The 13,066-nt window shown below is 32.0% G+C and overlaps 1 protein-coding gene across 1 annotated transcript; it reads right to left on the reverse strand.

The window, feature by feature from the left end:
* Positions 1 to 1,935: 1,935 nt before the first annotated feature.
* LOC18094260 (probable WRKY transcription factor 40) lies at positions 1,936 to 4,223 on the reverse strand. Its single transcript, XM_006368449.3, has 4 exons — positions 3,850 to 4,223; positions 3,059 to 3,385; positions 2,812 to 2,928; positions 1,936 to 2,525 (listed from the first exon to the last, which is right to left on the reverse strand). The coding sequence occupies exons 1-4, from the start codon at positions 4,003 to 4,005 to the stop codon at positions 2,169 to 2,171; spliced, it is 957 nt and encodes a 318-aa protein (XP_006368511.1). The 5' UTR covers positions 4,006 to 4,223; the 3' UTR covers positions 1,936 to 2,168.
* Between the last annotated feature and the right edge of the window lie 8,843 nt (positions 4,224 to 13,066).

Raw genomic sequence — 13,066 nt, forward strand, 5'->3', positions numbered from 1 at the left:
ATTTTTGGTCAAAATAAGGTTGCTTAGATTTTTTAAAAAAATTTGGGTGAACTCGAGTTAACTCTCCTGACCCGTGATTCAAGCCTTGCCTCACGCTGACTCTCGAGTCAAGTTTTAAAACTATGATAATAAAATTTTTTATTCATATGTTGACTCGGGTTGACTCTCCCGACTTGTGACCTCGGTCTTGCCCTAAGTTGACTTTCAAGTTGGGTTTTAAAACTATTATAATAACCATGTTTATATTTATATTGATTCAAATCAACCCGAGTTAACCCTTAAATCTCGTGACTTGAGCCTTACCCCGGGTCGACTTTTGAATCAGGTTTTAAAACTATGATAATAACTATTTTTATTCTTATGTTGTCTCGAGTCAACCCGGGTCGACTATCCCAACCTGTGGCCATGGTCTTGCATTGGGTTGAACCCTTAGTCAGAATTTAAAACTAGGATAATAACTATTTGAATCCTTACGTTGACCCATGTTAATGGTCAAACCAACTTGTGACTCGATCCTGACCCCAGATCGACCCATAGTAGGGTTTTAAAACTATGATCATAAATATTTTTATTTTTATGTTGAACCGAGTCAATAGTCAACCTGATCCGTGACGAAAGAGAGAGAGAGAATTATTTGTATCCTTAAATTGACTCGAGTCAATGATGAACTCAAGTTTTGTCCTAGTTTGACTCTTAAGTCGAGTTTTAAAACTATAATAATAATTATTTTTATTCTTATATTGATCCAGGTTAATGGTCAACCTGACTCGTGACCCCGATCTAATTTCAGATAAATCTTCGAATCAGGTTTTAAAATTATGATAATAATTTTTTTATTTTTATGTTTATCTGACCAATCATGTTACTCTTGTGAATAGAATTGGACAATCTTGTCCATTCTTTTTTGGTGAATAAACTGTTGGTTTTGATCTCTTGGCTCGTTACAGGAAATACATGTGCTTGTACTTTTAACAACGCATCTAAAGATACCACAGCCTAGTTTGAAAACATTTTCGACATACAAAAGCATATCAAGATCCTTACAGCAATATACTCCTTCGGTTCATAATCATTGCAAGATCCTTCTTGACTAATGGTGAAGTTACACAGCGGTAACGCTCTCTCTTGGTCGAGTTGTATCCTTCAATTTTTGCGAATATCTGCCAATTACTAGCAAGCATTCTTGCGTGGATTAAGACTCGTTGTTGACCCCCTCAGTTGAATATGGAAAACACTCTCGTCACCAGCAGTAGAGTGTTCACGTAACACACGGGGTGTTGTTTGCTGTCCAAGCATCAAGGCAAGCAGCCATCGGAGCTGTAAGATAAGCATCACAAGAACCCATCTCAATTTAGCAACGATCCTTCCTGGAAAGAGTGATCTAACAGGACATCGGTAAAATCCAGAAGTGTTGCCATCAAGGTTATAACCTAAAGAACCCACGGAATGCTGATAAGTCAAAATAACCCGCATAGAATCTTGATAAGGAGTCAAAATAGCCGGTTATATTTGACCGGAGAGAGTATTCCAAATCCAAAAATCTTGTCAGATCCCAACTACCTCGGCTTAATTTCACACTAGCTGTAGCACACGAACATCTGCTTTGTATCATTCAAGAACTTAACTTGAGAAAGACACCGTCCCCATAATTCTGGATGGCTGGATGCCAAAGACTTTCTGCTAAATGAAAGTTCGACGACATAATATGACATAGATATAGTGGTCCTGGACTCCAGCTGTTCTAACAAAACATTCATTTGGCCAAAACCAGAACCTTGCGCACTTGCAGTCAATTGAAGACATCTGAATGATGTGCAATTGCTGCCCTAGATACGTTAAGATGGCAATTATCCATTATAATATATCTAAAACTCACCCACTATCATAAGGCTACACTTGACTCTGAAAGACCATGCATTCTAACAAATAAAAATATATCAAAAACTGATAATTATCCATTAAAATGGCAATAACCCTTGATTTTCAAATTGAGTTTGGATCCCTCAAAGGTGCTATCTTTCTTGGGATTTTTTCTCCGTGTCTCAGATGATGTATTTACAAATACATTGTAAAATTCAAAATGGTACCTACATAATCTAATTATAGAACCTCCATAGTTTATAGAACTCCAAGTTGTATGAGCTTCTTCTCCTATCTAAGTAGAAATTTCACCACTTAGTGTGATTTTGCTGCAACATTCTTCCTGAGATTGCTGCGGCCAGTGCTGCTGTGAAATTGGGATCTTTCGTCAACGAAGAGGCCATCTGTTCCACCAAGAATTGCCGGACTTCAGGTGCATCAGTTTTTGGTTTTGAACTTTTGGCATCATTGCTGGACTTAGATTTTGTGAGGTCGAGAGTAATATTGGTTTTCCCAGATGAGGCTAGAGAAGCGGAGCAGGGTACTGAACCGAGTGTTAGACCATGGCTTGAACCTGATGTTGCCTCCATTGAGGGGTGTGGATGGTTGTGCTCTCCTTCATAAGTTGCCACCAGAACAGATTGGTCGTCAATGCTCCTTTGAACCTGAAAGAGCCACAAGTGAGAACAGAAGAATCTTAGCATTCTACTCATCCTTTTCACTTCACACGGAAGAAAGTTGGAACTAAAACCTTTATTTCATGCACAGAATATAAAGAAAACTTGGACAAATTAATTCACAGTCCATGTGAGTTTAAATGCCTACTTAATTATATGCTATTTATTTGCCTCATCACAGCTCAATTGAACAAGTCAGAACATGGACGAAATCGACCCAATGCTCTTTACATATGCAGCACAGAACTAACTGTGTTTATGGTTTCAGTCTCACCTTCTTCTTGACAGGGCAGCTTGGAGCAAAAGAGCATTTGAAGTAAGCTCTTGGAGAAGGGTTATCTCTTGTGACCTTTTGGCCATATTTCCTCCATTGATATCCATCTTTCACGATCTGCAATAAATTATATGCAATCGCTTAGTAACCCACGAAGACATTTGCATAGCATATCGAAATAACCTGTAAACTTTAGCTAGAAACACCCGTGATTTTTGCACCAGAGGGGTGTATTATATGCACTTACAAGGCTTTTATCACCCGCTTCAGTCTTGACATAAGCCCTGGAAGTCTTAGCTTTGATGACTTCTTCCCTTGGTTTCTTGGACAATTCTTCATCGGTTGAGCTACTCTCAGAGTTCCCATTCATTGCAATGTTATTATCGTTGTTGTTGTTGCTTGCAGACTTTCTTTTCTTTGATGGGCCATGAAGCTCCTTTTCTCCATTCTTGCACATGCAATCCATCAACTGGTTTCTTAAAGCATTGTAGTTCTCACACATCACAGTTAGCATTTCAGTGAGCTTCCTGTTTTCTTCGCTCACTCGGTTCAATTCCTCTTCTATGGCTCCAGTCTGAAATTAGTAATTATACAAAATAAATTCAACTTCAAAACTCCAAGAAGACTGCAAGTTTTAGAAGCACCTCGGATAAGTTCCTATTCTAATCATGTCCAGCCAGTTCCTAGCTAAAACTTAAGAAGGCTACTAGTCCCTTTTGTAATAGTTACTTTTTTTTTTCTATGAATCAATATTTTGATGATATATGACAGCAAAAACATTTCTATATATTTTTTCATGAAACCCAGTGACAAGAATTCAAAAAATCTTGTTCTTGCTGAAAGTTACGTACTTTATTGAAATTTGTTTGAAAAACAAAACCAAATCAATTATAAGAAGCTATGTGTTTAGCCTTCAATTGATGGCCATAAACCATAAAGAAAGGAAGAGGAGTATGAAACTAAAACCTACAGACATAATCAAATTACTGCAAAGCGAGTATCTGCATATATATATATATATATATATATAAAGCTAACCTCTTCTTTCGCTGAAGGCTTGGTCTGGAACATGAAAGTGGGTTTCATTTTTCTTGGTACCCCAAAACTTTCTGCATCAACTGGAGCATCGCTTTTCACTCTTAGAGGATTAATATTAAGATCCAAAGAAGTATCAACCCAGGATGAGTTATCCATAGCCGCCTTAATCGAACTAGTCCTTCTTGACAATCTTCTTCGAATCAATGGACCAAGTGAATTAGCTAGGAGATAGACGATCTTTGTGGCTGCAGCTAGCTAAACTAGTGAAAACACAGGGAATTGCTAAATTCAGACTCAGTTGGAACGAAATGGAAGGCAAAAAACTTGTGAATATATAGAACTCAAAAGGGCCCAACTCCGTTGTGGAAACTTGGTGGAAAGAGAAAGAAAGATAAAGATATAACAGTACTAGTAGCAGCAGATACATATGTTCTGGTCACATGAGAAGCTGGCATGCGCTTCTTCCTTTTTTGTTTTCTTTTTCATAGATACAAATGCTGAATGCGGATTAGACTGATGTGTGAGAGACATTGTCGGTTGGGGATTGACAATGGGACAAAGCTTTTGTCAAAGTCAAGCGCCCACCAAAAAAAGGTAGGAGTAGTATACTGTAGTGGAGTATTAAACAATGGGTGGTGTGTCATTGTGTTGAGTGTTGCACGCGTGAAACAGGTTATGTTTTTAGAAGTTTAATGCTGACCAAATGCTGGTATTGCTTTGATTATAAATAAAATAAATTATTTTAAAAAAATTTAAAATTATTTTAGTTTTTTTACTTTAAATTAAATTTTATTATTTTAATACATTTTCAAATAAAAAATACTTTGAAAAACAATCCTAATAGCATATGATCAAACACCCTCAAAGTAATTGAATTAGGGCTTTCCTTTGCAATCACGTGTAAGTAATTGAATTATTTTCCAAATCATTCACAATTTCTTAAGGTTTTTGGAAAGAGGGTTGCATCCAATGCATAAACGCAGGGAACTTTTTTCTGGTTTATGTTCATTAAAATGTGCTTTACCACACCTACCGACAAAACAATGTGAGGTATTTTATTTTTGAAGTATTGGGAGCACGTTGTAAGCTCCAACGGAGGGAGGAGGGAGGAGGGGGTTTGGGAGGAATTTATGGCTCATGTGTCCTTCAATAATTTGAGTTGTTGATTAATAAATTGTCCGGAATCAATTCTAGAATGTCGTTGAATTTAATTATATGATTTGAATTTAATTTAATTAATAAATAAATTGATTTTTTATATTTTTAAAAAATAAAAATTTATTTTGTTTTGTTTTCTATATTATCTTTATTATCTTCATGCTTTTTCTTCAAGTGTCTCTGGATAAAAAGATGGGAAGATTAATATTTTAGAAAAGTTAATTTTCACATTAAATTTATTTTTTTTAGAATTGTAAATCAGAGTGGTTGATCTATTTATTTTTATAATATTTTTAAAGATTGAATTTTATTTAAAATTCAATTCTCAACACTCAAAATGATGTTACGAACATGATATTTTATTAAAAACTATAAATTGAATTCAATTCGAAAGGTTTTAAACATGTTGTGTTTTTTTTTTTTCATGTATTTTTTTCTCATTTTTTCTTAGTGCAATCTCTCTGTGATTTTTTTTATTAGATTCATCTCTTGTGTTTGTGTGTTTGTTTTTACATTAAAACATGCTTTTTAAAATTGTTTTTACATGAAACGTATCAAATTAAATTTTTTTAAGTGTTTTTAGACGATTTTGATGTGCTAATATCAAAATAAAAAATATTATTTAAATTTATTTTTAATTAAAAAACACTTTAAAAAACCAAATAGTAAAACATGCAGACATCCTTCAACTTCGTTGATAACACTGTTATCTATCCCTTAATTCAAATGGCACATGTCTTGACAATATAAAACCAAAAGAAAATTATACGAAAAGATATACATATATTTATTACTATATTTTAGTATTTAATTTTTAAAAAAATTAAACTCAGTCAATGAAAATTAAATTTATATTTAAAAAAAAAATGAAAAAGTGGAAAAAAATTCCCTATCATTCCATATATAAAAGCCGGTTAATATGACAAACCGTACCCAAAGAATAATAATCAAAACCACATGTATTTAATTCAAAATTCATATGGATCACCGAACTTATGGTCCAAGAAAGTTGAAGACCACAAGTCCTATCAGGCGACGACTACGTTTCGCTATGGCCACCCTAAAATACCACGAGTGGATGTCTCCTTACCATTTTTTTTCCCGAGTCATCGTTAAGTCGGTGGTGAAGCGTGAAACTCGCGACTTCGAGGACTTGATGCTCTTTTCTAAAGAAGAATTTTGATGTTTTCATTGGTAGCTAGCAGGAGCATATAGTTGATCTTTGGTACGAGGATTTAATTGGAAAAAAAAAAGGTAATTGGGTTATTAGTTTAATTATTTTTATTAAAATAATATTGTTTTGTTTTAAAAAAAAATTAAAATTAATTCTATTTGATTTATCTGATTTATCTGATTAATCGGATTATAGATAGGTCAATTAAGTTAGATTGATTATATTAATATTTATTTTATTTTAAACCCATTTTGAATTAGGTTTTGGATCGTTGAAATTTTTAGATCAACTTGCCAAGTGAAGTGGGATCTAGCCACTATGACTAAGAATATATATATATATATATATATATATATATATATATATATATATATATATATATGTTTGAGATATTGGATATTTTGGAGACTTAATTGAGGACTTGTTTTAGGGTTACAGTTGGAAGACTTATCCATTGTTGATTGTTCGGATAATTTTGTTTGATTTTTAAATATTTGGTTGATATATATATATAAGAATAAGCGATAAACATAATAAAATAGTAATATAGAAAATAAATAGTTTATGAATGTTATTAATTAGGATTATTTCTCACTTCTATGATTTTACAATGTTTTAGATGTCATACTGGCCTTCACTGTTAAATCCCACTTAGGAAAACTGGAAGCTATTAATTCAAAATAACTATTTAAAAATATAATTATATGTAAGAATTTGTAACTCACAATTACAGTAATTAAGTAATACTCTACACCACTATTCAATAAGAGACAAATCATTATGGATTGTCATAATAATTTGTTTTTTTAGTTCCTCATCTTCATCTTCATCTTCATCTTCATCTTCATCTTCTTCTTCTTCTTTTTTTTTCTAATTACACCCTTATAGATTGAAAATGATGGTCAATTAAAGGATATCAATTAAAAAATAACAAGATTCTTAGATAGAGGACTAAAATAAAAAAAAATATAGAAAAAAGAGATGGTTTTTCTAAACTTGGGCCTAAACGTATATTTTGATCCTTCAACTTAGCAAATTATAAACTTTCAGTCCCTAACAATTCATGAAATTTAATTTTGATCATAAACTTTATTTTGCTTATTTTTTAGTCCTTGATTTGAGAGATGAGAGAAAAATGGTTGGATTTCAGTGGTAGAGAGAGAAAGTCTCAATTAAGATCGATTTTGGTCATGAAAATAAGTGATTTCGGTGTTGATGAGGAGAATTTATCTAAGGTGTCCCCCCTAAACTTGCTTGAAATAGTATATTTAAACTCGGGAAAAAATCTTGTTTTTAAGGTTGATTGTGAGTTTTGAAACTAATTTTTAGGTTGTTAGAGGCTATGAATATATTTTACAAGGTCTATTCTTGGTTCGAATCAGACTTGCCTAATTTTCTAGCAACAGGAGGTCGCTGAAATCTGGGCAGGGTAGGTGACACATCGCGTGCTTTTTTTTTTCCAAAGAATTAAGTGGTGGATGACCTATCGTTCACCCCTTACAAAAATTAAAAGAATAAGGCCTAGAAGTTCATTAGAATCCATGCAAAACATAATGCTTATTGATTAACTAAAAATTTTGAAATTATAATTAAGCCAATATGTAATTTTAACTTCGTCTCATTATACTTCTAAATGAATCTAAATATTTCATGAAAAAAAAAGTCGAATCATCGTGATAATAATTGAATTGATCCTACTTATAAAAAGTAAAAGACAACTCTAACCTTTTATTATAGTTGAGCTCATGATCTAACTACCCTTTTATATTTCATTTATTTTGTCATTTTTTTGGAAAAATAGTTGTTCTCTTATCAGATTATAACTTACAAAGAATGGGCACTTTACAAAATCAAAATAAGATTGGGAGTTGCACTTGATGAGACATGATTTTTTAGGATTCAATACATGTATTTCCTATAAATAAACTTTAAATTAAAGGGTATAATTAAAGTTTTCAAGAAGTTACAAGACTAAAATGTAATTTTCTTAAGCTTGTGGAATGATTATATAGGGCGTGATACACACCATATCTAATCAATATTCATAGTCCATAGTCATGCGCTTAGTCTAAGATATTAGCTTGACTTTCCGTACATAAATAAATGAAACTAAGACAATTTTAATTCTTTTTTTCAACACCATTTGTATAATGTTCTTCGGCTAAAGGTTGCTGTCCCACATCTGATTTTCTCTGCGCTAAAGTCATGATTAAGCCTTTGCCAGCAAGTTAAAAAATAAAATGTCAAAGATGGTTGGCTGCCACTCGTTTAGGAGTGCCGTACAAATTGAAGGGTTTGAAAATTATTTTTTTTAATATTAATTTATTTATATTTTAAATTATTTTAGAATGATGATATTAAAAATAAATCTTAAAAATAAAAAATATTATTTTAATATATTTTTAAATAAAAATTATTTTAAAAAATAATTACACACTACTTAACAAATTCATGTATGTGAGCATCGGAAATCAGTGACCGTAGTGTACTGTAATTTATTTTGAAAAAAAAACCCAATATATATAGACAGACACTATAAATTTTTTTATTTTTTTAATAATATGTAAACTCCGACAAGGAATTTTCTGCCTCTGCAACTTAAATTTGAATCTTTGTGTGCACACTTGTTATCTTGTGGTACCTTACCTGTCTACTGGACTTGCAGGGTGTTCAGTTAGTTCAAAGATTAGTCGTGGTGCGCATAAACTGATCCGGACACCTCGGGTTATATATATAAAAAAGGAAATAAAACCAACATGTTCTTAAAAATTTTGTAATTGAATCTTAAAATAGGTTAATCCTTTTTTTTTTTCTATTTATTAACGACATCAATTCCTAAATTATTAAATTACTCTTAACATATATAGTATACTGTCAGCACTTTAACTTGCCTATAAAAACTCCAAAAACACACACGCAAAAATCAATAATATTAAAATCTAAAAAGTAACAAAAATACATCAAAGTTCATCAAAAAAATTATTAAATTAGATTTTCTTAGGAAATTTTGTGTTATTAATACAGGGAGTCAAGATTCCAAGAGCGCACTGTAAATTAATTCCATTAAATCTCAAAGGAGGAAATATATAGTTTATATCCCAGAGCTTGCACGGCTATCACATGGTTCTTAAGTTAAAGATATATAATATAGTTTATTTTATGCCCATTTATCCTGTAAAAGCACTGAGACTATGGTCCTAATAAATAAAGCAATATGATTAACATTTTGCTAGTAGTAAAGTATTCCAACATGATAATCATATCACCGTATCCCTTAAATCAATCTTGCCTTAAATTAAGGGTTGGAATTATATATTGACTCTTGTCAAATCTCGTGGATTAGTCCTTGTTTTTACAAGGAATATTAGCAACTAAACTATACACTATAACGATCTTTATAGTCAGGGCATGCAATCTCTTGTAAAAGCCTGAGACAGTCGGGGTTTTACTCACTCATCTGAACCCATAAAATACACTTTCTGGGATGTGGGGTTTCCTCGAATTCAAAAAAAAAAAAAAACGATCTTTATACTTTATGTTTTAGTCTCTAATTTGTTTTTATAAGTCTAATAATTACTTCTAATTTATCCCTAAATATAGAGTCATTTTTTAATCTATCTTTATGCTCGCATATTCTCATCTAAATTAACAAAAATATATATCTTTAATCCTTGTGTGAGAAATTCAAACCCAACCCAATTTATTAAAAAAAAAATGAGTATTTATATATGAAAACTCATTTTTTTAATAAATTAGATGTGGTTTGAATTTCCTAATAAATATACCACAAAATTCTAAGTATTAATTATAAACTTTAAATTTGTTTTATTGGGTTCAATATCATACAATATTCTCAAATACCCCACAAGATTAAAAAAAAGATGAGATTCATATACTCGATCGATAAAAAGCAGATAGTTATATAGTAACAGTGCAATTATTATACAAATAAAGCCAGATCAAAAGGAGAAGAAACAACATAAACATGGAAGAATTCTTGTTAAAAAAAAGAAGAAGAAGAGGAAGAACATGCTTGAATTTGGACAGGACGGTGTGAGTGGGACACGTCACAGTACAAAATTCACGTCCCCAAATCCATCAAAAAGCCAAAAGCTTTTCACGAAAGTCAACAGTCACCTAATCCTTCCTCCCTCCAAAAGACTCATAACCATGGAATGAGACCACGACCACAACACACGAATTGGTTTGTGGGTCAGTCCATCGAACTTGTAATGAAATTTTCCACCATGTTCTCATTCATGCATGCGTTTCGGTTTTGCCATTTCTTCCAGCATGTCCATGTCCACTTAATTACAACATTGAAAAGCACAAAAAAACGTATCAATCCAATGTTTTTTATTATTATTATTATTGTAGTATTGGAAAAAAAGGGTGCCCAAATTCAAATTTTTGTAATCCACGGTCGTATTTCCAAACCACATGTTTTAGACTACTTCCTCCTGCTACAACCACTTGCTCAAATGGCTTACATGACTTCAATTATGGCTTCCTTGTGTCACGACTACTCATTATATAGTATAAAAAATAGTTTGTTGAATCATCTAGGTGGTGACCCAGTAGTAAGAGCTTGGGACCAAGAGGTTTGCTCCCTCTATGGTTTCAGGTTCGAGCCCTGTGGTTACTCATATGATGGCCACTGGAGGCTTACATGGTCGTTAACTTCAGGGCCCGTGGGATTAGTCGAGGTGCGCGCAAGCTGACCCGGACACTCACGTTAAACTAAAAAAAAAAAAATAGTTTGTTGGAAACTATGAAAGATGTAGCTTAATTAGTTAGGTTCTAAGTTTGTTCTCTAGAGGTCACCAATTCAAGTCTCACAAATCACAAGGTCATTGAATACTTACATGGTCGTTAATTTCAGGGCCCGTGGGATTAGTCGAGGTGCGCGCAAGCTGGCCCGGACACTCACGTTAAACTAAAAAAAAAAAAAATAGTTTGTTGGAAACTATGAAAGATGTAGCTTAATTAGTTAGGTTCTAAGTTTGTTCTCTAGAGGTCACCAATTCAAGTCTCACAAATCACAAGGTCATTGAATACTTACATGGTCGTTAATTTTAGGGCCCATTGGATTAGTTAAGATGCACGTAAGCTAACCCGAATACTTATATTAATAAAAAAAAATGATTAGATGGAAGAATAATGTGGAGAAAAAAAGAAAGAAAACAAAGGAAGAAATTGGGCCCAATAAGCTTTAACAAGTGATTAAGGTACCAATCACTTTGTTAGCTTTTCCTTGTTCTCTCTCACTTTTCTTTAACGAAGAAAACTCCATCACTATTTACCAAATTAACAAATTGATTGGTACCTTAATCACTTCTTAGAGTTCATTGGGCCAAAAACGCTATCACTATTCACTAAATTCAAATCTAGGAAATTGTAGTCGTATTTTTTTTCATGTAGAACAACATTGTTTCTTCTTCTTCTTCTTCTTTTAGAGAAAAGAGAATTTTCAATATATAGACTAAAAAATTGACCTTTTCTTCTAAGATTCTACGGATAAACATGTTAGGGGGGGATGAAACGAGATTAGAAGGTTGATTAAAATTGAGTTTTGATACTGTGTATTAATAATTAATTTGTGTCAATATTGGTCCCAGTCACCTAGTCAAGAGACGACAGGCCATGGTCTAGACAACTTGAAAAGTAGGAGAATATGTACACTGCCAGTTGAACACAAAGTTTGACACGTTCCTTCTATAAATCAATCATCCCACTTGTTCATAAAATTCTTCTTCAAGCAGCTCACCAAGGTCCCGTGCATGTATGTTCGTTAAAAAAAGATTAATATTGTATTATCGGTTTTGGTTTAAAATATTTTTTAAAAAATTAATTACAATAATTATAATATTATCTCATCGGATAAATTAATTTATCCCTTGATCTATTGACTAAAAATTCATCTTGAGAGTTCAAATTCAAGTAATAATCGTGAATCTTTTTTCATAAGCTAAAATGGGTTGAGAATAAATAATCCGTTTAAAAATTATATATATATTTTTTTAATTAAGTAAGCAGTTTGAGACTCAATTATTTTTAATTGTCATGTCCTCAATTATAGAACTCGGAGTACATTGCCTGCACATTATCCATCTTCAATTTTATAATAGCTATAAAATTAAATGACGGTACAACGAGCATAGAATTGCTTTCTTGATTGCATAAATAATTAAAAAATTACATGATTTAAATTTTATTTCATAACAAAATTAAAAATTATTAACGATTAAGCGTTATTTAAATTAACTGCCTGCACCAAATAAATATCTTAGAATTTAATTCTTGATGTCTGAATGATTAAGGAATTCCAATGTTGTCGATTAAGGAAAAAGAAGAAAAAACAACTGGGTAGAAGATAAACCTAGGAAACTGAAGGGAAATATCCTCCATGTCTTTTTTTGTGGGGTTAAAGTGGCTGGTTGTGGTCCATTTGTCCTACATGAACTTCTAGAAAGGAATTGATATACAATTCAATTTGTGAATTTTCTTGTGTGGCCATGCATTTGATTAATTACAAGTATGAATTCCATGGGATATATAGGGACATTGATCGTGATTTTTTTGAGGTTATTGAGGTTGCTACTTAATTAGTGGACAGTTAGTACCTAATATCCACTTGATAATTCAATGGGTGCTAAATAGTTACTTTGTAATAATATTTCCATGAAAACAAATTTGCTTATTTACTAACTTAGTTATAACTTTTGATTATTTTATTGGGGTAGAAGAGATCGATGATAATAAAAATAAAAATAAAAATGTGTTTAGTTGAGAAGACAGAGATATAAAATAAATCTATATCTAAAACAGTTTTAAAATAATTAATTTATGTACTTTTAAAATAAAAAATATATGAGAAACATGTTT

Source organism: Populus trichocarpa, chromosome 1 (genome assembly GCF_000002775.5).
Source record: "Populus trichocarpa isolate Nisqually-1 chromosome 1, P.trichocarpa_v4.1, whole genome shotgun sequence".
NCBI lineage: Eukaryota > Viridiplantae > Streptophyta > Magnoliopsida > Malpighiales > Salicaceae > Populus > Populus trichocarpa.

What these genes read in the sequence shown, in the direction of transcription:
- LOC18094260 (XM_006368449.3), bottom strand. Translation starts at nt 4,005, where the DNA reads ATGGATAACTCATCCTGGGTTGATACTTCTTTGGATCTTAATATTAAT. An exon ending in AAGCGGGTGATAAAAGCCTT is followed by an intron (nt 2,929 to 3,058) that starts GTAAGTGCATAT and finishes AATTTATTGCAG; the next exon opens with ATCGTGAAAGATGGATATCA. An exon ending in GCTGCCCTGTCAAGAAGAAG is followed by an intron (nt 2,526 to 2,811) that starts GTGAGACTGAAA and finishes TGGCTCTTTCAG; the next exon opens with GTTCAAAGGAGCATTGACGA.